The sequence below is a fragment of the Colletotrichum aenigma genome, assembly GCF_013390185.1.
Source record: "Colletotrichum aenigma strain Cg56 chromosome Unknown KSG_Cg56_contig05, whole genome shotgun sequence".
In the NCBI taxonomy this organism is placed as follows: Eukaryota; Fungi; Ascomycota; class Sordariomycetes; order Glomerellales; family Glomerellaceae; genus Colletotrichum; species Colletotrichum aenigma.
Genome location: NW_023500911.1, coordinates 1534104 through 1555944, shown reverse-complemented (window position 1 = coordinate 1555944; position 21841 = coordinate 1534104). Strand labels below are relative to the sequence as shown.

At 53.0% G+C, this 21841-nt stretch overlaps 6 protein-coding genes across 6 annotated transcripts; 2 read left to right on the top strand and 4 right to left on the bottom strand.

Moving 5' to 3' along the window:
• Nucleotides 1–749: 749 nt before the first annotated feature.
• Nucleotides 750–2114, bottom strand: gnr1 (Guanine nucleotide-binding protein negative regulator 1; the record flags this gene model as incomplete). The annotated part of the gene is made up of 1 exon (XM_037323326.1): nt 750–2114. One exon carries the CDS (start codon nt 2112–2114, stop codon nt 750–752), a length of 1365 nt encoding a protein of 454 aa, XP_037177589.1.
• A 1660-nt stretch (nt 2115–3774) lies between these two features.
• Nucleotides 3775–4936, top strand: CGCA056_v008077 (Uncharacterized protein; the record flags this gene model as incomplete). Its single annotated transcript, XM_037323325.1, has 3 exons — nt 3775–3848; nt 3911–4168; nt 4222–4936. The coding sequence occupies 3 exons, from the start codon at nt 3775–3777 to the stop codon at nt 4934–4936; spliced, it is 1047 nt and encodes a 348-aa protein (XP_037178131.1).
• Nucleotides 4937–8348: 3412 nt separating this feature from the next.
• Nucleotides 8349–9575, top strand: CGCA056_v008076 (uncharacterized protein; the record flags this gene model as incomplete). Its single annotated transcript, XM_037323324.1, has 3 exons — nt 8349–8751; nt 8854–9346; nt 9407–9575. 3 exons carry the CDS (start codon nt 8349–8351, stop codon nt 9573–9575), a joined length of 1065 nt encoding a protein of 354 aa, XP_037177591.1.
• A 729-nt stretch (nt 9576–10304) lies between these two features.
• ustYa-5 (Oxidase ustYa) lies at nt 10305–10917 on the bottom strand (the record flags this gene model as incomplete). Its single annotated transcript, XM_037323323.1, has 4 exons — nt 10305–10438; nt 10496–10568; nt 10658–10776; nt 10833–10917. 4 exons carry the CDS (start codon nt 10915–10917, stop codon nt 10305–10307), a joined length of 411 nt encoding a protein of 136 aa, XP_037177594.1.
• Nucleotides 10918–14535: 3618 nt separating this feature from the next.
• On the bottom strand, nt 14536–15049 carry CGCA056_v008074 (uncharacterized protein; the record flags this gene model as incomplete). The annotated part of the gene is made up of 3 exons (XM_037323322.1): nt 14536–14577; nt 14697–14854; nt 14902–15049. 3 exons carry the CDS (start codon nt 15047–15049, stop codon nt 14536–14538), a joined length of 348 nt encoding a protein of 115 aa, XP_037177593.1.
• Nucleotides 15050–15448: 399 nt separating this feature from the next.
• Nucleotides 15449–20980, bottom strand: ANK2-1 (Ankyrin-2; the record flags this gene model as incomplete). The annotated part of the gene is made up of 2 exons (XM_037323321.1): nt 15449–16784; nt 17097–20980. The coding sequence occupies 2 exons, from the start codon at nt 20978–20980 to the stop codon at nt 15449–15451; spliced, it is 5220 nt and encodes a 1739-aa protein (XP_037177596.1).
• Between the last annotated feature and the right edge of the window lie 861 nt (nt 20981–21841).

Genomic DNA, 21841 nt, shown 5'->3' with positions numbered 1-21841 from the left:
GCAAGGCAGAGGCAGCCTGTGAATCGCGTCCGACTGTTGAGCCGGAAGGCCGCCGACCACCCCTCGGACCCCTTCTACCACAACACAGCCTGAGCCAGTTTCGACTCCCAACTCTTGTCCTCTGGAATTTCATCTGATGCACCGGGCAGCATAGAACCCGTGTGGCTGGGCAGTCTGGACAATGGAGAACTTCGGATGAGCTGAGAATAGTCGCCTCGGAAGCCGGCCATTGGTGATTTTGCTTCTGCAGGTCGTTGTGATAGTTGATTGACCGAGCTGCAGATTCGCGAGAGGAGGCACTCCAATCGGTATTCGGCCTGCTAGCGTGGGAGCTTTGCTACAGGAAGAGGATGCTTTCTGAGTTATTCGTGGATCTTGGCTTCAAGCCACCCGAAAGTACCTTTGATCGATCCCACCCGTTCGGGCGAGCCAGCACCCAGCCGCACCATTGCCCTCGAGTTTATGCCGAAAGGATCCAGGTGCTTGCCAGCGGAATCCTTCTAGATAATTCGCGTGAGAAGAATTTGTGACATAATTGCCAATGCTGAACCTCTCGTGAGACGGCGCAGGCATGGTTTTTCACGGGCTGGACTGTGCCGGTCTGGCTGCATCCTCTTGAAGTCGCTGTCCGGGTTGGAATGGGCATCGTGACCAACAAAGATGAGTTTCGCTCATGTCTAGCGTCAATGTTGTCGTCCCGCGGTGCCAAACGCCTGCAAGGGCGTCCAAGGGTTCTATTCCCTTGCTATTCATTCTGTCCCTTGTCCGGTCGCAGCGGGGTCGGTAGTGTTGGCCGCCAACGTCCAGACCTTGACACAGGACTCGGCGGTGATTCGTGTCGATGTTAACAGTGGACGGCCGCTGTCGTCGGTAGCCCCCAGCTCATTGTCAATGTCGCCATCTGCGTGGCTCGTCCACGCGCCTGAGCAGGTTGCAACCACTGACCCAGTGGGATGAACTCCTACGCTTCCCACGGGTGATTGATGAGCTGCCCAATCCCAGGACTTGTCAAGAGCGCCTGCCTGGGTGCCAACACCTTCGTACACCAAGACATCTCCGGTCTGTGTCCCCGCCCAAAGCTCGAAGCCCCCGGCTGACTCCCCGCCCGGGAAGACGTCGCACGTCAGTTGTTGCTGACTTGCAGCGGTCCGGCCAAGGAGCAGACTCAGAGGCTGGCCGGTTCCGCGTATGTCGTAGACCAGAATACCACTGGACTGTCGCTCGTTGATAGCCAGGTAGCGGCCACAGGGACTCCAGATGGTTTGCACGATACCGTTGCCGCCAACGTTGTGTTTGAATTGATCCTCGGCCACGCCCTGAATGCTCCAGTTTGCAATGGCTTTGTTTGTCCGGGTCACGTCGTACAGTCCCATCCAGCGCGTCCAGGTACCGGCGGAAATGATTGTCGCGCCGGACTCGTCGGGGTGCTGACTCGACAGTGACGACACCATGCCCTTCATGCCAACGCCGCCGCCCTTGAGAAGATGCCGTTTGGAAGGGATGGTGGGGATGGTGAGAATGGGGCCATCAGAACCGGTCCGTGATACGTCAAAATAATCAAGTCGGTTGGATGAACCGGTCATAAAATGGGTTCCGGGCCAAGACCACAGGAGGGACTCGGCGCAGATGTACTCCTCCGTCTCCCGTCGAATTAGCTTGTAGGAGCATAGCGGAGTTGACGACTCGGACGCGGGAAAGACGTGATAGAGTTGGAGCGGGTGGTCTTTGCAGGAAACAAGGGCGAGCTGGGACTGCGGCTCGGACAGTGAGAAGTAAGGGGCAATGGCAGTAGAGTAGGAGGGCTCCGGGAGCTGCAGGTGGCCTTGGGGTCTCAGGGTCCGGGGTCTGCCGGCCGGGTCAAGGAGGTCCTCCGGTAGAACGTAGGCCGAGATGCGGTTGTCCGAGGCAGACGCAACAAGCGTAGTACCGTCAGCGGACCATTGGACGCGGCGGAAGAAGCTGGACGGCGTTGTTGTTTGGTGTGCAGCGTCAGCGGCGGCTAAGTCGGTAGTAGCAACAATGTCCATGTTGGGCGGATAGGGATCGGTTGGCTGGTTGGGCGATCCGGCGGCCGTCACAATGGAGTCGGCAGGCTGATCTCCGTCGGGATGCATGGTTGGCGGTCGGGAGTGAACCGAGATGCGCTAGCATTACTCAAGGGCGAGGGCGTGATTGGAGGCGCAAAGTGAGGCGGGAGCTTTTTTGCAGACGCGTTGAAGATTCAAGGAAATGCAGCAGCAGAGATTGCGCAGGTCGACGGTGGCGAGAGATAGCGAACGATGCAGATTGCCACAGTGCAGATGTGGGCGGCTTCCCAACGGGTCGATCATCAAAAAAGGAAACGAATGTTGTTGGTGATGTGTTGCGATGTGGTGGAGCTGCTGGAGGCGAGCTTGGAGGGTGAAAACGAGCTGCAGCAATTTACGGCCAGTGCACCTGCTCTTTCCTGGTGGTGGGGGCCATTCTCGGTGAGGTATGTCTAGGATGTCTCACCTTCCACCTGAATGGCTCACCTGAGCTCTCACCTCCAGCGTCGGGCGGTGTGTGGAGACGGTAGAGGGCCAATCATGGTGAGGACATGGGGCAACCTCGGTATGTGACCTCCACGAGCTCACACTGCATTGAATCAGGGTCGCAGCAGAGTGGTGGTCATGGTGCATCTACGCTGCAGATTCCCTTGCAACTCCCTGTGGACCCGCAGTTTCCTCACAAAGATCTCCCCCAAGCACGCAGTTTCAGGCTTCGAGCCGGGTGCCTGTTTGGGCAGGCGCACAGCGGGATGGACCACTGAGAGCGCTGAGAGCCACTGCAGCGATGCAAAAGTGACTTCCAGCTTGAGACCCCGACGTCATGGGGCCCGCCGGCACTGGGAACCGCATGTCCCTGGTCCTAGCGCTGATTGGCGTGGGACTTGCCGCCTGCAACAGCAAACACTTTACTGGAGCCGTCCACTGGCACTGAATCTGATTGAGGTGAGCATTGAGCACCTCAACTGCCCACCAAATTGGTTGACCACACCGCGGGCAGGCACACCTACCAGAGTGCCAGGCCAGGCACCAGCGGCACCTGCCTCCCAGCGACCAGGGCACCGCTAGGAACGGCCCACCTGCCTGAGGTGCCCGCTACACATCTGCCACTGAACACCCATCTGCTTCCACCTTCCCGCCTCTCCTCCCCAGCACAGAGTCGCATTCAGTCTCCAACCCCGCTGGATCCGGACCTTATTCCTCCCCAGCAGCTTCATTCTCAGCTTCCACAAACAACATCTACGCCGCCGCGAGCTCCTCTGCTGCGGCATTCGACGCGCGAGAAGCTCCAGCAGCTCTTCGTCTTTCTCGTCCTTGTCGACCGTCACCACTGCTTCGTCCAAGCTGCGCGGACTGTCTCAGCTTTCCTCCCCGACTCAACGTTCCCGTCCGTCAACCTCTCTCCTCCTTCATTTCGGCTTCGACCCCCGTCCGAATCACCGACCGCTCGACCGACGCGAAGCGAAGTGATAGCTTATCTCGTGACCCCAAGTTGCGATTGAAGTCTTCCGACGATTACGCAATGCTCAGGTAGCCCTGCGCTTTCTCGTGCATCTTGTTACTCTGCCTGCTCCCGGAACACCGCCATCTCAGCTTCGCGACCCGACGGACCACCTGCGCACGGCGACACCGCTCAACCACCCGCCACATTGACTGCCTCGGCCGTCTACTTTAGCCTGCCTGGACAGTCAAAATCTCGTGAAGCACCAACGGAAGCCACAATCGATTTGCCTTTTGTGTGCCCAGAATGGTTGCTACCCTGTTTGACGACCGCTGCCAGGAGCTGCGTTCTCCTGGCTTCCTCAACCTGACAATCTCCATGTGAGTCAAGCTCCGGGGAGATCCTCCATGCGCCAAGCACCAGCTAACGTTCTCTCTCCCAGCATCATTCTTGTCGGCCTTCTCGTGTCTTACCTTCCTCAGCACTATCGAATTGTCGCCAGAGGTACTTCCGAGGGCATTTCGCCCTGGTTCGTCCTCCTCGGAACAACCTCAGCAACCGCGGGCTTTGCCAACATCCTGACTGTCCCGCCGTCCCGCCGAGATATCCAGTGCTGTAGCGAGCTTGGAACTTTCGAATGCGCTGCTGGTCTCTTGGGCATCGCTCAGCTTGGCGTGCAATGGATCTCCTTTGCTCTAATGTACGTCCTCCATGCCTGTCAGCGTCCACAGGAAACTAACTTTGCACCCGCAGCCTCGTCCTCTTCCTCGTGTACTTCCGCTACGAGGACGCCAATGTCCCCGATGAGGAGCTCGCCGACGACCCCCCTTCCAAGGGCACCGCCATCATGGTCGGCTCCGTGTGCCTGATCCACGGACTATTGGTCATCATCCTTACTGGTGTCTTCAGCATGGCTCTCCGCGACCACCTCGACTTTTGGGCAAACTTTCTCGGGGTCATGGCCGGTGCCCTGGCGGGAATCCAATATGTCCCCCAGATCTGGACGACCTACCATATTAAGCACGTTGGCAGTCTGAGCATTCCCATGATGTGCATTCAAACCCCTGGTGGCTTCCTCTTTGCCGGCAGCCTGTTCGCAAGGTTGGGCTGGGAGGGCTGGAGCACTTGGGGCGTCTTCGTCCTGACAGCGCTCATGCAGGGTGTTCTTCTTGCCATGGCCATCTACTACGAATTCCAGGACCACCATGCTGAGCCGCCGCAATCTCCACGCACCTCGGTCGATGAGCCCAGACGGCCAAACCCCATCAGAACCTACTCCGAAGGTTGGGAACAGGGTCTGCCTGGTCCCTACACGGCCCATCCCGAAAGGTATGCTGATACAGAAGAGGAGCTAGAGCACTTGCAAGATAGAGAAGAGAGGCAGGTTGAAAGAGAGACGAGGCCTCTCTTGCGCCCGGGCGGCATTGGAGACCCGCGCAAAAACTACAACACCACGCATGATGACTAAGGAGCGGCTATCGGGCCGGATTATGCTCTTTTAGCCTTGGATTGGGATTTTTAATAGTATTTTTGCATCGCGACAGCCCCTTCCAATAACTTTATTGCACATAGACCGCCGTTATCTGCTTGCCAAACCGGTTATGACAGCCAAGTGACACAACATGCAGATGACATCCACTCCTCTGACACTCCCTGCCCGTTGAAAACTCTGTCTCTTAACAATGATCGTCTGTAATCAACAATTATCGTCTGTGAAATCGCACCATCGAATTACCTCAGTCCCAACTACGGCGTTGTAGGATAACTCTGCTCATGACTACGAGGGGTCAATGTTGGGCGAACGCCGGATCCGAGCGTAAACTGTGTTCGTACCCCCTTCGGCCGGACACGCCGTGTGAGGTATGATGAGACGAAGACAAGACAAGTACAAATTGCCGATGCGCAACCGCGGCCGGGAACAGAGAAGGCTCGTGACGTTTTCATGAGGCGATGATGAAGTTTGTTTTCTTTTGGTGGGAGGGTCCTCGATCTGGTCTTTCCTGTTAGTTTGCGGAGGAGGAGGGGTGCTCTTGGTGGACCCTTCGATGCTTGGGCGTAGGTTTGGCTGGTGAGAAGACCTCGAGAGGGAGGGTTGAGGGAAGATGGGCAGGGTTGGTCTGGTTGGAGATGGGCAACGTTGGAGTTTTGCGGGAGTTGGGAGCTGGGAAGGGTCCTTGGTGGGTGGTACTTTTCGTGGTCTGTTCTATTGAGGTTGGGCGCTTTGCCATCAAGCTTGACGGGCGTCCTTGGCCTGGGCTATGAATTCGCTGAGGAGTTTGAGTTGATGGAATGGTTTGCAGAGACACCAATGAAGGAGACGACGAGGGCAGGATCGCTTTTTGGGGATGAGTCGCCCATATTGTGTCGTCCGACGCCGCCTGGGAAACATAGACAATGCTGTTGGAGTTGGCTTTGGTCGCGACCAAGCAGTTCTGACTACCTAATGAATAAGCTGCGGACAGAAACGACTGACGGTGATACGGTTGAAAGATCATGCGTTTTGTTTAGCTACGTGCGTGTCTGATGGCTTCGACGAGTCTACTGGGCGATTACGTCTGAACTGGACGATTCAACTCGGGCAGATTTCATTGTGTTGGATGGGCTGTATGCAGCGCCCCCCGCAAGGGGCAAGTAAACCCGTCAAGTTCAATCAATCAATCAATCAATTTTGAAGCCATCACGAAGAAATCAACTCAATTATGAGCCTCAAACTTGATCGATTGCCTTGGGGTGCGCGTTGGCTGTATGCTGGGGGATACATACGAGAGTTTAAAAGGGAATGGAACCTTTGGTTTAGAGATGTCACGACGCATTCTGGATTGTTAGGTTGTATCAACGGCCCGTAGGATGGAAAGAAACTAAACACTCCGCAGCAGGCAACCCCAGATAGAAGAACCCCTCATCTTGTTGTCAAGCTTTACGACTTATCAGCCTAATTGTTGAGATCGGCAACTTCAAGGGCAGGTCTACCCTATGTCATGGTGTATGTGAGTAGCTGGCCCCTTCGTGCAATGCTCGTGGTTTATTCATAAGGTTATAAAGTGCAGTCAAGGGTGAAAGATAGAGAAGCAAGATGTTTGCTACACTATGAGTTCAGCAGCGGAGAACCGCACTAAACAGCGAAAACACATCCGGCACAGTGTGCGCCAACTGCATAGTATCATCTCTGGCTCCCACTACGAGGTATTTGCACATACGAGACAGTCTACGGTTCCGAACATTGTCTGATATGGGATTTGCTTGGAACGGGCCACGGATCCAAATTACACTTTACCTAAGGTACGATACCGATAAGCATGATGGTCCAGTGTGTTTCTAACTCTCAATACTAAGTTAGTATAAATAGGATTGATTGAGGCACTTCAATGTTTTCTAAGGCAGGATGCAATAAGTTCCAATCTGTTGCACCACCTACTTTTACGAAACATTCATGTAACGTGACGTTCAATCTTCCGGAGCCTGTGATACGGAGAAATAATCTACACGAGGCAGTGACACCTCAATCACCTTTCCCTCCCTCACCTCTGCCCCGGGATGATTCGACATTATACGCCATGTTTGATGGCTATTGTGCGATTTAAGAATACGTTTTCTCGACAAGAAAGGATTTAAAAGAAATATAGCAAGACTATTTACAAGGCGCTTATGACCTGACGAGTCATCCTCAGTTGCATGCTGTCGAGGAATATCCCCATATGAAGACGCACCGTAGATGAATGACAACACGGAGTAGAAAAACATGAGTGCGGTCGGCGTGTAGCAAAATCAACCAGTGTAGTATCACATCTACCACAAAAGCTAAATCAACGAGATGAGGCTTTTCTACTGAATGCTTTCATTCCGTTTACCCAGGCCTCATTCTTGGGTACCTTGTAGTTGCTACAATAAGCAACTCTCGTCGTGTTGCCGGAATATTCATCGGCGAGAAACACTTCATAGCCATAAATCAAGCAGGGTCGCGTTGGCACCTTCAAGGTTAACATGCGGGAAGGAACTTGAGTTTCTGGTTCGATGTTATGTTTCTCCCATTCCCGCGTTGATGGATCATTTTTAGCCATCACAACATATCTGAAAGCCTTGAAATGATTTGCGTTCAACTATGACAGTGGAGGCTCCATGCTTACCGCCGCGTGAATGCAGAAATATTTGGTTATAAGTACACGTCGCCACAGCAAATGAATGAATATGAGAGGCAGCAATACACCATAAAGACGAGGTATGTGGATGTGAGCGGCACATGACTCCCTGGAGGCAATCGGTAAGAGACGCACTCCGGGTTCTCACACAAGGTGCGAATATGCGACGCATAAAATGATTGGTCCTGTGCCTCATTTCTTCTGTTCTGCTATTCGCTGGTATTACTCCGAATAAAGGAGTCTATTAATGACTGGCGATGACTCGAAGTGAATCAGGGCGAGGAAACAAATGGCCCGTGAATCACCTGCCGAAGACATGGTTTGCGCTCGCGTTCTGATTGGCCAAAGCTCACGAGTCGAATGTGTCATGCCTCTTATCCCGGAGCTAAGACGATCCCGGTCCGCGTCGAACTACCCCCCGTCGTCCATTTCCACTCACCTCGCTTCCTCCTTCAACACCCCGCCAACTGTCTCCTATTGTGTCCTCATCTTAGAACTCCATTTCGTCTTCGTTCAGATAGTATCTAGACTGCATTGGGCTCTCATCCGTCCCATCTCTTCGTCTCATCACCGCGCGCGCGTCTTATCAGTTATCAGTAGCTCCTCCACCCCGCGATCGGTCGCCCTTATCGCCCCTTATCGGCAGCCCTGAACCCTACCTTACCTCAACGACGACCGTTCATCGAGGTTCGACCGCACCTCCAACGCGCACGCGACCCCGTTCGAACGTAAGTTTCGCCCAGCATGGCTATCTACGGTGCCGTCCCTCCCCCGGAGGACTTTGACGCTTCGGCCGCCGTCGCCGCCGCCCCCGTGATCGAGCCGATTCCCCCGCCACCGACGCAGACCCCTCCCGCCCCCCTCGATCCCTCCCAGACATCAACGACCGCAATCGATATCGAAGCGTGGACCATCTCGGCGCTGGAGTCCCTCAGCGTCAGTCCGATCGCTCGTGGCACAGGGACACCGCTGGCCATCAACATCGACGAGCAGGTCAAGAAGACATCGGTGACTATCGCCACCGACGCGGCCGCCGTCCAGCAGCCGCCTATCCGTAGGCCTCTGAGCCGAAGGGACAGCCAGAAGAAGCGGGAACAGCTGCTGAAGGGTAACGAGGGCAGCCGGCAGCGTCGGAGATGGGAGAATGGTCGGTCGACCCCCTTTCTTGCCTACCCGCTCCATATGACATCACCACATTCTCCGCCCTAGCGTTTCCGTCCTCTACTAACCGCCTTGTCCGTCTTTGCAGACCGTCTTGTCGGCGTCCCCAACGCCCAGCCTCCCCTCCCGAGCGACTGGGAAGTCCACCCCACATACCCCGTCCAGGTCGTCCCCTACGACATTGCCAAGTTCTGGGACACCGGCCTCCGCCAGCGCATCGAGGATAAGACGGCTAAGCTGCAGGCTCAGCGCAAGAAGCAGCAGCGCAAGAACGGCTCGGCCACTGGTCTTGCCATTGGCGAAGTCCCTCGCGACCTGCGTGAGACGGCCAAGCGCACACCTGCAGTTAAGGGCTGGGTCCGCGTGCTCGAGGAGCCAGTGAGGAACTTCCTGAAGGAGCGCAATGAGGAGAGCGACGCTGAGGGTGATTCCTCTGACGAGGAGATTGTCTTTGTCGGGCGCAAGGGGATGAGTGCTGCTGGCAAGGGGTGGAAGAAGGCGAGACGTGAGGTTGGCAGCGAGGAGGTTGACACAGGCATGGTCTTTGATTCCCTAGGCGACGATGAGGGTGCCTCCTTCAAGTGTGTCCATCGCCGCCGTAGGATTCCTTCATTGGAATATCAGTCGCTAACGTGTTCCAGGCGATGGCTGACGCACTCCATCTCCGATTACTACGGTCTCGAGTCCCGGTCTGTCACAACCGGCAACCCCGAGCGCCGCGTCGTCTATGTCACAGTGAAGGAGACGAGCAAGCGCTCCGGCCCACGCAAGCACACCGTCTTGCCACGCCCATTGTGGGAGATGTGCTGAGCCGCATGTTGACTGCTGATTTCATCTCGTGCTTTTGACATGTGTCCCTTCCCTTCATCAACTTTTCAGTCTTTTTCCGGGCTTTCGGTTTGGTTTCAAGGTTGCATCACATGAATTGCATACTAGACCTCTCATCTATGTCGTACTAGAAATCGAGGCACGCTGCCTTGGATGACGAATAGAGCATTCAGTGTCTTCTCTACTTTGGTACAGCGGATGATTGGCAGCTGACACGCGATGGGTATTGATGGTAGCTGGTTTTTGTGCATCTTGCGATCACCACTTCAGATGTTGCTTACTCACTACCTACAGCATGTAGTCCATTTAAACGGTTCTCGGTGATGGCCTCATCTACTTGCGAGACAGGGCAGTAATCTTAGCCGTGTAAAACCTTGATCGATCGGTTGGCTAGGCTGACATCGCAAGTCTGTTTCCTGCTAGACCCAGCCGAAAGGGGTTCAAGAACAGATGTTTCAATGTGCTGAAGCTCCTGATTGAGAAAGGCACAAATCGCCTGCTTGTCTTTGACGTAGCCCTGGAGGTTGTTGGGAGACAAATTATTGTCTGCATTGTCTTTCCTCTCCATTTATCATCGCCATTTCCAGATGTTCAGGAAGGCTCGTCCAAGCCTAGCTGTGAATCAAACACTCGCAGACAGCCTGGTTCGAGAAGTATCATACGAGTAGGGTCGTTCGTCTTGATCCACTTGCTCTTTATTTCGAGAATCATCTACTCGATATTCTTCTCGTTGTCATCACCCCAGCTGTGGTCCTCCGCCCAGGCCTTGAGGGCTTCATAATCATAGCACTGATGCTGGTAGCCCCATCCCAGACTTCCCCCGAGCTCTTCCGACACCTGCCACTCTATGGTGGTGTCAGCGCGACATTGGATGGCTTGCCTGACGAAGTCCCAGCAGTGACTCAGGTGTCCGAGATCGATCTCGGTCGAATTACCCTCCCGAAGCAACTTGAAGAAGGCCTCCCGAGTCGCCCACTGTTGAAGTTGTCAATGTCTCAAAACCTTTCAAAAAACGCGGGTCTTTCCATTCAGGAACTCGAGGTGTAGGGATGCTAATCACTTACCACGCAATGCAGCTGGTGAAAGACAGATATCACCCCCTTGTATTCGCCCATGGTCGCGTTGAACTTGGGCACCTGAGGAAGCGCCGTCTGATTTTTGATGACGACGAACCCTCGGCCGACTGGTACAACATATTAACTTATGCGATCGGAAGTTTCCTGGTGCTGGGGAACATACGCGGCATCAAATCATCCCAAGCTTTCTCGCTCTCATTCGTAACCGGGCCTCCATATATAGGTTCGGAAATGAGCGTCTTTTTCATCGGTACTGTATCACACCTCATATTAGAAAATGTCCATAGTGCTGTCCCCTCTCCTTTCTGGGAAACATCTAAAGGGATAAGAGGAAGATTCTTTACTTTGTGGTGGAAGCCACGAGGGCCCTAGGTCCGGACCGGTGTGTAGTGTTGGTCGACCGACCCCTTGCAGTGCGAGGCACGCGCATAAAGCGACGAGGAAAAGGTTTGAACATGAAAGTGCTATGATGGTAATCGGCGCCCAAGATCGTCGGCTTAACCTGCGCGTCTGCTCGTCGCTATTGGAATCATCGTCGGACCACGTGAGCAGCCTGCCCTTTTCGCGGTATGTCTCGGAGTCCATTGCCGCTGCTTCTTCTCGCCAGCACTGTGTGATGGCAGGCCGGGCAATGATTCTCAAAAGCGAGAATCACACTTTTATGGATCAGGCCGCAACAGCAAGCCCCGAATGTTCAATAATCGGCGAGTAAAGGGCGTTCATCTGGATGCCGCGCATCCCGATTATGTCCGCTGACATTTTTAGGTTTGCAGGGAGGTTCCGGCATGGCACTGGCTGATCGACAACATCCGCCTCACAATCAGCCCGCTTTCAATCTCTTGACTCGCAATCGTCATATTACGAGTGCCGTCTTTCCGAGTTGGCGGTAACCGGAAAGTCAGATGAACTTTGTACAGATGAACCATCCTCATGCGAGTTTGGCAGACTTCATTCACATAGTTCATGTCCCATCCGGAGCGCGCTCACCTAACCCGATGAAGTATAAATTTGGTCACTCTGCACTCGACCAAGATACAAAAGAGAAGCATTGAATTTCCCCTGAAGTAGCAGACCGTACCATGTCGTCAAAATTGCAAAGCAAGGCCGTAGACATAGCTTAAGTGGCGCAGGTTCTATCTATAAAACCGCTGCCTTTAGAGGTGGCCTAGGGTCTGAGACGCCTGCGGGGTCCCGAATACATGCACCGCGAATTTTCGACTGTTACGGACTCCAAGCTCTAGGGAACGACATAGTCGGCAACCCCGTACATGACTAGAACCCGACGGGATCGTATAGGCCCACTGAGACGAGATACCCCCTAATTAACTCAAACACAGACCAAGGATACGTTGAGACTTTTACCGATACCGATGGTCATTTGCGTAGAGACTTTACGCCAGTTTTGAACTTACAGCCGCAGTTCTACGAGACCGAACTACTCACCTTAGATGTATATAATGAGTGTACGTTGCTTGCCTCTGACAATTTCCCGTGCATACTCATCCACTTCGATCATTCACTATACAACCACCAACATCACTATCTTTAAGCAACACCACCCAAAAACCATCAACATGAACTTCAAGGTCCTCCTCGTCACTGCCTTCGCCGCCTTCGCCGCCGCCGGCCCTCTTGGTGTCGACCCGACCTCCGAGAGCGGCGAGCTGACTGCCCGCCAATGCTGCATTAGCAAGGTCGACGGCCAGCGTTGCTGCGGCTTCTGCAGAACCAATGGTATCTGCAAGTAAAGAGTATCCGTACGTCCCATTTGCCCATCTTACATGTGGAGCATGTTAGCTAACAGATTGACAGTTGTTTCGTCGATTCTTGAGAACACGGAGACATGTAGCGATATAGGTGATTGCGCATTGGCGTAGTTTGAGCGGTTTAAACATATTCAACTTCGAAGTGTACGATGTCTTCACATTGAGCTTGACCCGTCGATATCCCATGGCTGAAGTCTTAAGAATATACTCTATCTTTCTTTTCTTTTCCAATACATTCACTGTCTGCCATACCTTGAACTGCCAGTCAAGAACACTGCACCTCGCATTGACCCCGGCCCAAGAAAAGATCATGGCTTATCACGGAGAAGCACAAATGGCAACATACCAATTCAATGATCTCTCAGATAGCCTTCCACCTAGGGAACGCCCCAATATGCTGTTTCAAGTCGGCAAACGCTGAAACCGCGGAATGCCATCTTTACTAAGTCTAATTTTGCTAAAATCAAGCGGTCAACACCAAGAAACCTTCATGCAAGATTCTTGGCTGATTTGCCAAGGATGCGCCATCTCGAGACGCCGATGGAATTGCGTGTGCTTGTCGTTATTGCGACTCTCAATACCACTTCCACAATTATCATTGAAGCACCTAAGTAGACGCAAAGGGCCCATTTCGCAGGCCCAAGAGAAACAAGACCAAATGGAGAGGACCCAAACAGCATGACCAAAACCTGAGCAACAACAATCACAGCGAGCATGATGTAGAAGCCAGGGCCGCTTCGAAAATAATCGCTAATGTCAGGCAGGCGCTCCTGTAAGCGACTGGTCAAAATAGTGAATATCTGCATCCATGCTAGGCAGTTAAAGACCATGCTGCCTGCTCGTAGATCTCCCTGGCCTCCATATCCTGCCATTGATTTACTTCCGTACGCGAGTGACAGAAGAACAATCAATTGATAAAATACCCTTCCAAATACCACCTTTATTGTAGGCGGATTGAACAAGGTGTCGGATAGTCGAAATGGGTTGTGTTGCAGAAGCCCCACGCGTGGGGTGTCCATGGCCAACGCCGTAGAGCCCCACGAGCTAAAAAGCAGCTCGTACCAAATAACATGAACCGGCCGAATTAAGGATCTTGCGTGTGTGTCTACAAAAGAAGTGACCATGATAACTAGCGTGACCAAGGCCGTCGTAGTCATTGACAAATACGCTAGTTCTTCATTGACAGCAACGGACCAGCGACCCCAGTGGATGCCACCGAGAATTCCGTGCAAGAATGGTGGTTTCTGGAATTTCACGGACTCAGCATCGGCCCATGCCGGTGTCTCTCCCATCGTGTGGAAAGCTCTGAATAGAGTACCAGCATCCTCCGGAAGGCGCAATCCTTGTCGAGTGCAGCCCGAGAAGCCGAACAAACGGGGCAGTGTTTGACGTTGGAGATCTTGTGACCATAGGCAGAAGTTGAAAAGTCTTGTGACCGTTCCTCTGGGCGGAAGAGCGTTACACTGTTTAGAAACAAGTGTTGTTGTTGACGTGGGGGCCGAGGAGCAGAAGCGGACAAAGATCCCCGACTCTTGGCATAGACGGATGCCTTCTTTGGGGCTTTGGAGCAGTGGTGCGTCTATTCCGAGGGTACCAACATATACAAGACCTTTGGATAAGCTGCTAATATTGTGGTCTTCATTCTTGTGCTCTAAGTTCTGCAGATCGACGGGCTCAAGGTCTTTGAACGCAACAGAAACCAGTATCAAAGACTGCCGAGAGAGCTGATGAACCGAATCCTGTACCTCTTCCCTGTATGGCGGTGAGAAAGGTATGCAAGACTCATTTCTGTTGCGCTTAGAATCCCATGTGCGCCGGACTGCGTATTGACATCTGTCAATTACCGTCTGAGGATCACTCTTGACGTAAACTCTAAATTGGCCGCTTGGGAGTTCGGCTACGGCCATAGAGTAAAATCGCCGTTTAGCTGAGTCAAAAGGGAGGTAGCGAATAATTTTGAAATCTTTTAACATGTTGTCGATTTTGAGACTTTTGACCTCGTTTTCTGCGAAATGAAGGATGGGTGTCTCAATGGCCAACTTGGGATGTACGTAGGCGCCACCTCCTACACTCGGAGTCCTCTCAGGTACCAGAGTCTTATCAGCCGTAGATGTTATGATGAGTGTCTCTGAGAGTATAGATCTGACCCCAACGTCAGATAGAAAAGAGCCATTTGTGTATTGGCGCTGGCTTTGACGCTCCTCATGATCGGTAAGCCTTGGTATGTCCACCACACATTTGTCGATAGAATAAGCACAAACCGAAGCGGTCTCACACAGCAGAATTCCGTCAATGTCGACGATTATGGTACTGATAGCAGACAGTTGTTCCGGTAACTTGTGCTTATCCGATGTCCATAGTTGTTGAATGTTATAGCCAGAAGCTTTCTGTTGGTTGTTGACGCGCTCAACAGCGCGTACTGCCATCATTTGTGGGAAAGGCGAAAATTGAATATAAAGCAGAGACGTGGATAAAGCTCGATGAGCGTGGCGGTTAGGATGGAGTCGGGGGAGTTGGGGAAGTGGAGGGCTGCTTTGGTGAGGATGCGGGAGAGGACGGTAAGGCCGGTTTTGAACTGGGGGATGGAGGCGTTGTAGAGGGTGATGTTGGCCATTGTGGTGGGTGTGCCGGTGAGAAGGGTTGCAGGAAGGGATTGGGGCGGTAGGTGATGAGGAGGACTAAGAGCTTAAAGTGAGAATGATTGTAATCCATTTTATACAGGGGATGCAACAAAATGATTGCTAATGAAGACTTTCTCGGAGACTTACACTAACTATGATCGTGGCTCTGAATTACCAATCAAATTCACGGGATCTTTCATCGCCAAATATTCCGAGATTGAAACACTGCTCATCAAGAGGTACTTTGAGGGATATTCATGATCGCATTACCAATCCTGATCTTTTATGATTTCCAATTACGTCTCTCTCATGAGGTCCTCCTTGACACAACCCCTTGCACCAGAAGTTAGCGGATGCTAAATCTACTGAGAAATATACCTGGCTCTATCATTCTAGTGTTCCAGCTGGACAACCCTCAAGACCGTACCCCTAAGTCCTCTCCGCACGCCCTCAAGCCTTTTGACATAATCCAAGCTCGACTCCCTCGCCGCACGAGCAACAAGAATCCCTGTCCCCGAAACGTCGTATTCCGTAATGCAAACGCCAGCCCATGGCTTCACGTCTCCATCAACATCCATCACCTCGGGGACAATATCCCCGAGTCTGCGCTGCGATATATGCCTCTCCACGAGAAGCCATCTCACAAGCTCAGGGAATGGCTCTGCTGATGCCAAGGCGTTTCTGAAGATAGGTTGCCCCTCGGCAAGGGGAGCCGTGTACGAAATGCTGGCGCCGAGATGGACGAGCATCTTTACAAAGTCCGGCCGTCCGAATGAGCACGCCAGCATCAACGCAGATCCCTCAGACGCTCCTTCTTCGTCAAGTCTTCCGCCATATTCCAGGAGCACACGGGCATGAGACAAGTTGTTTTCCACAACCGCGCGGCAAAGAGGCGTGAAGGGGTCTCCCAGAGAAAGATTGACCAAAGCCAACCTCTCCTCTGTTGGAAGCCGCTTCAGTAGCTTGGCAAGGCTCTCTGACGCCCTTGTCTGGGTGAATAATTCAGCCAAGAAGTCATTGCCGCCGCCTCGTACGATATTTGAAAGGTCAAAGCCGTAGTTCAAAACGAAGCTGGAGAGATGAACATTACAGAGTGCGTGGTGGAGCGCCGTCAGATTCTGCTGATCCGGTTCATACGGATCTAGCCCAACACCGAGCAGCCATTGCAAGACGGCCGGATTCTTGGACTTTGCACCAATACCCAGTAGCCCCGTGCCATGTGCATCCCGCACGTGTATGCTGGCACCGTGACTGACGAGTACCTTCGCTGTGTCAAGATTTCCTTCAGCAACGGCGACCATCAAAGGAGTAAAGCCATCTGCGTCCCGAAGGCTGCAGTTGGCCCCAACCTGTAAAAGATATTCGACAGCCTCGACAAAGTTGTTGCCGGCCGCTTCGTGGAGTGGGGTTGTAGCGTTGCCATCGGACAGATCGGCGCCGTGCGTCACCAGTATCTGGATGATTTGCATGGATGTCGATGATTTCGCCCTAATTGCCAGGAGCAGCGGGGAATCGCCCTTTTGGAATTCCGGCGAAAACGCATCGGAGGAAATACGTTGGTTGGAAAAGTGGGAGAGAACCTTTTGCTGATTGTGCGCCCAGGCGCGGTCTGGGTTCGTTCGGTCAGTGATCCGAAACTGGCCTTCCGGCACCATATCTTGGTATCTGGAGGAGTACATTTTCAGGTGCGTCAGAATGGCCAGCAATGTCGCATTTGCAGCCCCATTCCTGCAAGTGACAGCATAGTGTATCGGACTTATCGGGTGTTGATACCAGTCGGTGTGAAGAAGGAGAAATTGGACAATTTCGTGTATGTGCCGCTTGGGAGATCCCTTCTCAGACAGGCGATGTACAGCCAAGTGTAAGACAGTGCATGGGTGAAAGTTCTCATGCGCAAATGAGGGTGGTGCGTGGAGATGACGAGGACACTGCTTAGTGATGACTTCTGGTCTCATGCCATGTTGTAGAAGGCGAAGACAGGTCCTGTAGCAGCCCGACCTGAGTGCGAACACGACAGGGGAGCATTCTCCGCAGGGCAACCTGATGTCGTTCAAGGCTGCAGGATCCAGATACTCCAAGACTCTTTCGCTGGTCTTCCATGCTGCCTTGTCTCCCGCTGTGATCAGTGCTTCAAGAATGGCCCCAGCTAGGTGGCCCCGGGGCGCCTGATCTTCGTCTGGTGTTTGTGTGAGACGAGGAAGGAGTGTCGTCAAGTAAGGGGCGAATAGCACAAGCAAAACTCCGTAACCAATTTCAAGAGCACGCAAGAAAGGCTTTTCGATCGCCATCTTCGCCGAGCAAGGCTTCAGCAACAAGCGCACGGCCTCGGTATCGCCGGCCTCAACGGCGATCATGAGCGGTGTCCGGCCTTGGTAATCTTCTCTCGTAGGGTCCGCACCGTGTTCGATGAGTACTCGCATGCAGGATGTCGAGCCGCCGAGGGCGGCACAGTGGAGAGGTGTCCATCGCTCATGCAACGTCGCTACATTGGTTGAGAGTCTGAGTTCCTTGACGTAAAAGTCCACAATAGCCTCGTGGCCGCCGATCGAGGCAATGTGTAGGGCGTTGAAAGTGTTTGAGATGATGGTACGCTTAGACCCGGCAACAGATTTTACCTCGAATTGGGAAGTACACGTTCTAGCCCAATAGATATCCGCATAATAAAAGTTCTTCAGGCATACGACAAGACGGAGGGACCCAACTGATACCGCTGTAAGTGCCGAGTCTCTACCGGATGTATCGGTAGCTGAAGGGTCTGCACCGTGTCTGAGAAGCGTCCTGGCACCATCGATCTGGTTGCCCGAGATGTAGTTCAGAACAATAGGGGTGCCACGGACTCCAACGCCGGCATTTGGGTCGCATCCATAATCCAACAGGCAGGATAGCTTCTTATCTCGTGATGATACCAAGTCTTCCAACAGACATTCTAACAAGCTGGTCCCTCCCTCTTCGACCTCATTGAGCCTTTCTACTTCCGCGTGAGATAATACATTCTCGAACATCTCAAGATTGCAACGAGATGTTTCTTCACCCTGACACGCCACTTCAAGCGCTGAAGTACCACCTACCCTTTCATGGACAGAGATACCCGCTTTTAGAAGCTTAGGCAGGAGGTCGCCTCTGCCTTGCTGTATGCAAGCCTTGAGCAACGTGATCGCTTCGGGGGAAGCCTTCAGAGAATCTTTGAAAACTGACGCCTTCAAGATACAGCCAAAGACATCCCCCATCCATGGCGGAACCTCGGAATGAGTTGGTAAGCCTTCAATCCAAGTGTAAAGGATGGGAAACAGCGCCGAACTTTGCGTGGAGGTTTCGTAGTCGGCTAGTGCCCACATCTTGACTAGAGCATTGAGTGCCGTCAGGATAGACGGTCCAGCATCCAACCCCTCTGGCCAGCGAGGGCTCCACTCGGCGATCACCGTCGTCACGAAGCGTTCCCAGAGGCCAGCCCCAGATGCATTACGCGAGACGAGAACATCTCGCGTGAGGAGACATTCGTACGCTGAAGCTTTGAGCGGCTCAGAGTACGCTGGGTGGTTCCGGGCTTTTTTCGAGAGACGCCCACCCTTTTCGAGATTGAAAGCGGCAAATATCGTTTCCGCTGGTGACAGTCCACGATTGTCTAGAGCCGGCGCTTTGCAACCCTTCTTGAGCGTCCGTACAAGCTCTGGTGTTGCAGATGCATTCAAATAATGTAGCACAGACCGGCCGTGGTCATCGACAGCATTGGGGTCCGCACCAAACTCGAGCAGGCTTGACGCCAAAGGTTCAGAGCCCCATTCGGCTGCTAGAAATAGCAGAGACTTCGGGCTGCGAAGATAAACCGGGTCTTTCTTGCACCACTTGAGGAGATGCAAGGCAGCGAATGGTGGTTTTGGTGACGACTTGGGGCCTTTAATCATCTGCTTGAATGGGTAGATGATGCCTTGAGCAATTGGAGTCTGTCCCCCACGCATCCTTGCCCTCAGATTCTGATCCTGATTCTCGTCGTTCTCGAGAAGGCAATTGATCAGATCAATGTCAGAGTTCGCCGCTGCAACGTGCCATATGTTTCTCCCGTCCTCATCAGTATCAGTCGTTTGTGCTCCATGACTTAGGAGAAGGTTGAAGACATCGGGAGATTCAGACAACAACAATGGTGTTTGATTCCTTGGGTTCCGGACGTGGACATTCGATCCAGAGTTCAGTATGAGGTGGGTCAAAGCCAGGTCATCGGATTCCACGGCCCAATGTAAAATGGATGTTCCCTTATCCAGAACGTCAGAAGAATCACCGGTCGGGTGCAAAGACGGTAACTCCTTGTGTAGGAAGGCGTTTGGGTCCCAGCGCGGATCTTCGGTGAGCCTTCGAACAACGTCCACCTCACGATCCTGGACTGCCTCCCGAACGAGCGTAGTGTAAGCCTTGGGGGTCACGTCCAGAAGTGAAGAGGCTCGCTGGAGATATTCCGGTTCAAGATCGAAAAAGCCAACCATTTCATATACACCCGTGGCTAGCATTGACATTTCGTTGTAGCTGTCATAGTTGATGACGGCTCTGTCCAGGATTACCGGTAGAACACTACCGAGGAAATTATGATAGATCGGGGGAAATGGGATTGGCCAATTTTTCAGTGTTGATCTCTCTGAGCGACTTGAGCGAAACAATGTCAGGAAACGGTCGTCGAAGAAAGAGACGTCGGGATTGTGGTCCATGATGTTGAGAAATTTCTCTGGTGACTGAAGAAAGTTGCACACAAGAAATGCCAAGGTAGCCAGAGACACAGGCTCATCTTGACTTGGGCCAATGATTGAAGAATAAGTCCCTTTCAATGCGCCACCGGCATTTTGGAGAACGGCAAGGGTCCCATTTTGATTGACCGGAGTGCGCATGTCTGCTAAGAGCTCCACTGGATCTGCCACGCGTCCGAGGAAAGCATTGGGACCAAGTAAGGCGCAGTAGAACGGTGTTCCCCAGGGGCTCCTCATTCGGACAGACTCTGGGTCGGCAGATATCAGCCACCGGCAAACTTCGGCCATGCCCAACGCAGCTGCGACGTGAATAGGACGAAGCGAAGGGTCGGAAACTTGTGACATCAAACGCACAAGAGGTTTCGTCGAGAAGTTCGGGGACGTGGGATCAAATCGTTCGGGCCACTGTTGGCGCGCGTATTCGAGAACCCAGTTCTCAAAGTTCCCTGACTTCAGTTTTGGAGCGAAAAGGTGCTTGAAATCGGATTGAAAGGCATACTGTGCCGTTTCGGGAGTAATACTCTCGTCTCGGCGAATACTTCCCCAGTGCTTCTCGACAAGCTCTGGCAGTCTCAGCGCGTACGTGCCATAGGATGGCCGTTCCACATCTCTCTCCGCCAGCTTCGCCTTGTACACGTAGTATTCACCTGGCTTGGCTAGCTGAACATCGGGGCCGCAGATCTGCTCGACACATGCTAGAGCATCGTTGTAGGAGCTGTCATGATGGTGGGGATCATTCAATGTAGACAGCGCAGGCTGAGGCCCTTGTTCTACGACAGATGAGGAGCCAATGGTGGATAAGCAGAGCTCGAAGTCAAGGTGGTGGTCGGTAGCTGCCGCTGTTCTGAGGCCACTGAAAATAGCGCGAAGCTTGACAAGGATTTTTTCGTCAATATTTCCCCCTTGATGAGCCTGGTTCAAGTCGCTCAAAGTGCCATCCAATGTGTCAAGCAGGTTGCGACCAGGTTTCGGTCCGTCGAACAGGAAGTCCAGCTCTCGCATGCGGAGCTCCTCAACAAGCAATGCCAGGCTCTGCGTCGCACCGACAAGCAGCCTGAGAGTAGTGACGACATCTCGAAGCGGCTGCGAGTCGTCGTTCACGGCATGTTGGCGAAGCGAGAGGTACGCCGAGAAGGTCTTCGCGTGGACCTCCTCCAGAGCCTTGGCCCAATCTCGCTCGGGGCTAGCGTCCATGCTGGCGGCGGCGGCGACGGACACCCGTCGGCGAGCCTAGGTGGGGTAGTCTGGCTCGGACTCTGTGATTGCGAAGGGCATTCGATACCATCCGGAGGCCTGGGAGGCGGGAGATTGAGGCCAATTGAGACCGCGGGGTAGGCGATGGCTTGGGCAAGTGAGGACGTGGAAGGAAGGAAGACGTCTCGTCGTCGATCAAGGGTCGGGAAGTTTAGGTTCCGCCCCGGAGGGCAGTCAGGCTTTCCAGGCGGCGACTGACGACAATAGGGGCCGCAATCATGGGCAGGATACCTACAGCACGGCTCCGCCTGACTCCAGCGGTCGGTCACACAGCTCACAGATTATGTAAGGCGGCATGGCACCACGGAAGCTTGGACCTCCTCAGATTGGGCCTGCATTTTTGGTATTTGGGTGAATATGAGGTGAAGCTTGCGGGTGTCTTGAGTATTTGACAATACTCCTAAAATAGACTAGAAGTTTATCAATTTGTAGGGAGTTTTGCACGGATCTCAGTCTTCAAAGACAAAGTCAGTTGTCAATTTATTTCATGAGGATGTTCGCAGCAAAGGACCCCATACTTGGCATACTTACTTTCCTTCCCCATCAATGGTTTGTGGGGAAAACATTGGTTAATTATTTCGGAGAAAAAAAAGGTATTTTACAAGCTGCAAGTACTTGTTCAAGTGTTCAGACCTCATCGACCATATTATGCAGAATCTTTCAAGATGCAGAAGGGACGAGCGTTTCTGCACTACTACATCATTCTTCATCATTTTGCAAACGGCGCAGGTTGCCGATAAGAGAATGTCCGGATCGCCAATGTAGCCATCGGCGCTATGGGGAGGATTTCCCAGCAGAGGT